This window comes from Trachymyrmex septentrionalis, unplaced genomic scaffold (genome assembly GCF_001594115.1).
Source record: "Trachymyrmex septentrionalis isolate Tsep2-gDNA-1 unplaced genomic scaffold, Tsep1.0 scaffold83, whole genome shotgun sequence".
Classification (NCBI taxonomy): Eukaryota; Metazoa; Arthropoda; class Insecta; order Hymenoptera; family Formicidae; genus Trachymyrmex; species Trachymyrmex septentrionalis.
The window spans coordinates 2075543-2079138 of record NW_017306018.1 but is presented as its reverse complement, the minus strand read 5'-3'; the positions used below and the strand labels follow the sequence as shown (position 1 = coordinate 2079138).

Here is a 3596-nt window from a genome sequence, read left to right as displayed (position 1 = left end):
AAAATATTAATTTTTTTCTAGATTTTTGTAAGAATTATAACAAAACTTAAAAGTAAATGCATAAATCATTTTGAATACTTTAGATATTTATACAAAAAGATTGAAATTTTTGTCGTTTTATTTTTTTATTTTTATACCAATAAAAATAATACAAATGAAGAACAATGAAACGTGTTATTTAATAAAAGTAGAATATTAGAAACACAATTTTCCCATGTATAATTTATTGTAAAAATGAGTGCAATACATTCTTAAAAAAAAAATATGATAAAATGTTGAAATAAATGTTGAATTATTAAGACCAAACAAAGCTCGTTCCAAATTAAATTAAAAGAGGATTGCCGAAATTTTAATTTAAAAATACGGTGATAAACGTTATTGTGAAATTTAAAAATTAAATATGTATATATAATGAAATCAGGTGACTAGAGGTCAGATTTTTTTCTAATTTAAAAATAACAATTGCGAGACACGAGACGTAGTAATTTCAATTTTTTTACCAGATTGTGTAAGTTATGCGAATTATTTACATAATTTTTTGTCGATCTGACGTCACAACGTCGTTGTACGTAAAAGCAACGCTTTGCTTTGACGCAAAAGAAAATCAGTAGCGACTAAAGCACTTATAGGTCCTCGCCCGCAATCGGTTTTTAGATCTTCTGAAAATAAAGATAATATTTAGTCTCAATTTTAATTAATATTATATAATAAATTAAGTTTCAATTAATAAATATAATTTATTTTATTACAATTCATTAATTTTTTATTAATAATAAATATTTTATTATAAAAAAGGTGAACTCTAAAGTGATAGACGTACAACATTTTGTAACGTGTATCTTTATTGGAAACTCAATAACGTTGGCGCAGAGTAATAAACAAACGGAATAGGACAAAAACGATATAGGTATTTAAACTTCGAGTCGTCATGGCAGATTGAGGGAAGGCTGGGAAGGTAGTTGCGGTTGCGTAGCTGTTGACAGCATAAATTTGAAAGCGACTTGTCTTTGAAACGCACTGCCGTGACGAGGACGTCGCTGCGGTGCAACATGCGAGTGAAACATGGCCGCGAATGTGAGAACAGGTGAGTGATAACATAACGGCCCGTCGATGCCGCCGCGAGTTGTAGTTTTCCGGTACACGAATCGAGACCGAGACGGGTGAGTCACAGTCAGTGTCCTTGTCCCGGAAACCAGGACGCGACGTCGCGATCCATCCCGTCTTCCGTTCGTCCGCGCTATTTCTCGCAATAAATGCCCGGTCGTTCCTCATCGCGGCGGCGCGGTGAACTCTGACTTTTCTCGGCCTGCCGACTCCCCCACGATCTCTACCCATTCGCCCCGCAATCATCGACGGATGCGAGAATCGAGATAAAGCACGCTGTGACTGGCTTGCGTTCTTACTTATCGCTGCGAACGCTGTGATACTCCGCGCCGAGTAGGCGTATATCGCGCATAATCGTGCGTCGTAATCGCGAAGCGCGACGCACGTCTGTCCATTCCTCCGTCTGTCACGCATTTTGTTTTGGAAAACTTTTTTTGTAACCGTTCCCTCTACGCTCATTCGCGCGCGTGTGCGAGGAACTTGCTTTGTAACTGTGTTGGTGCGGTGCGAAACGCGTGCGTACCAGCGTGTGCGAGGAACCGATCGTGCGTCAGAGCCAAGCTGCTTACCGCCCAGTCTGATTATTCTCGCCTGTCGTTACTTTCAGAAGACATGCCGATACCGACGCGCGCGGCGCCTCGTCCCCCGGGTCCGAGCACGACGCAGAGAGATCCGATCTGGAGCACCAGGTAGAGCGTCTGGTTTTGCGAGGTCGATCTGCTTCTTGTGACTGTGCACTGTGTGTGATAGGGACCTTACATGGGTCCATAATGGATACTTTCCATTTGATGATATAAGTGATACAAGCATCATTCTATCTTCCTTGACATTCAGTGATTAACAAAGATAGAACGACCCTTATGTCAACTTGTATCATCATTGTCATCAAATGGAAAGCATTTAATACAGCACCAAAACATTGATAATAGATCTGTTTTCTGTGGTTGATTTACATTTTTGGGAACTTAAAGCGAAATAACTATATATTTGATGTTTGACGAAAGCGAGAAAGAGAATTGTAGTAGTTTAGTGCAAGAACAGGCCTGATATTATTGATCATGCGTTAATACTTTTCACGTTTCCACTGGTACTTTCTAAACAGAAGCTATGTATTTCATGGATTATCTCTGCGTTTTGATACATTGTTAAATATCACTTCGGAATGAAAAACCAGTCAGTATCAGGTTGCTCCTCGCCTTAGAGTAAATTGCAATGTTCATGAAACATTAGCATTCTAATAATAGATCTGAACAGTAAACATAGTAACCCGAAACACATATGGTGCTTTCCAGCAAGAGACACAGTGGCTGCGTTCAGCAAAGAAAGCAGCTTTGCAATTGTAAGATTTTTTAATATGATTGATTTATACATTTAGAGTCATCAGTGAAGAATTCTAAAGGCAAGATCAATCATATTAAAGATTTGTACAACAGTTTTAAAACAGATTTGTAAAACTGTTTTTTTCTGCTAAACACAGCCAGTGTAACACAGTGATAATTTCATCTTTGTTTAACATTGAGAAACAACAAGAACGTAATAATTCACTGGATTGCAATGTGTCATCTGTATTTCTTGCCAGAAAGCATCCATATCTTTTGTATTGATTGTGTGTGGTTTATATTGATGGTTTGATTTAGAATATTGGCAGTGATCCAAATGTCTTCATTCCCAAAAATTATTACTACAGTGATATCCCTTTCTACAGAATTATACTGATGCTTGAGAATCAAGAAATGCAGATCACTGTCAGTATTCTACATCAATCCATCAATATACGATTAATAATAGTTTCAGTATTTGTTGATATTGACAGTATTATTGACTGTGTAAGATCCAGAATGTACATAAAATTGAGCTGAAATATTGTCAATAATTTTGATTGTGTAAAGTTGTAAAAATATGATTAATGCGTATTGTCAGTATGATTCAATATTATTGATAAGATTTATATTATATTCTCTACACTTGAAACAAGTGTATGATTAAGTATTGAGAAGAAAGAAAGAAAAGCCATATATGAATATAAAAATTTGACTACAAAAGATAAATCTCTTTGGAAATGCCTATGGAAACTTCCATTTAGATTATCAGTGTCCAGAATTTATCTAGCTTTTGCATTATACTGATAATGCGTTTATATGCTTTCAGTAACGATATATTCGGAGGAGCTCTGATAACGCAACCTGGACAGAAAAAAAAACCACCTCCTCGACCACCGCCTCCGAAATTCAATCGCAATTACCTACAGTATCAGAAGGATCAGAAACCGAGAAAGCCAGTAAGTATTGTAACTTATAAATTTATTATATGTTTATAGTTCTTGACAGATTTGCTCCTTCCAATGCAAAATAGTTTAACACGTTCACGATGACGTGACCACCTAAAAGCATGTGAATAACCGTTATCTTACTCTGCTGGGCTACCATTAATGAAACACTTCCTACAAAGGACAATAGCGATTTTTTGTGACCTACAAGTAATTGCAAAAACGT

The 3596-nt window shown here is 36.5% G+C and overlaps 1 protein-coding gene across 4 annotated transcripts in view; it reads left to right on the top strand.

The window, feature by feature from the left end:
- Nucleotides 1-868: 868 nt before the first annotated feature.
- LOC108754974 (uncharacterized protein B0303.7) overlaps nt 869-3596 on the top strand; it is a 4529-nt gene continuing 1801 nt past the window's right edge. Inside the window, exons 1-3 of one of the 4 annotated variants that reach the window (XM_018497664.1) lie at nt 869-1084; nt 1715-1793; nt 3253-3382. In XM_018497664.1, the coding sequence (XP_018353166.1) occupies nt 1063-1084; nt 1715-1793; nt 3253-3382 (231 nt within the window). In that variant the 5' untranslated portion in view covers nt 869-1062. The other 3 variants (XM_018497663.1, XM_018497665.1, XM_018497666.1) reach the window with 3 other exon arrangements.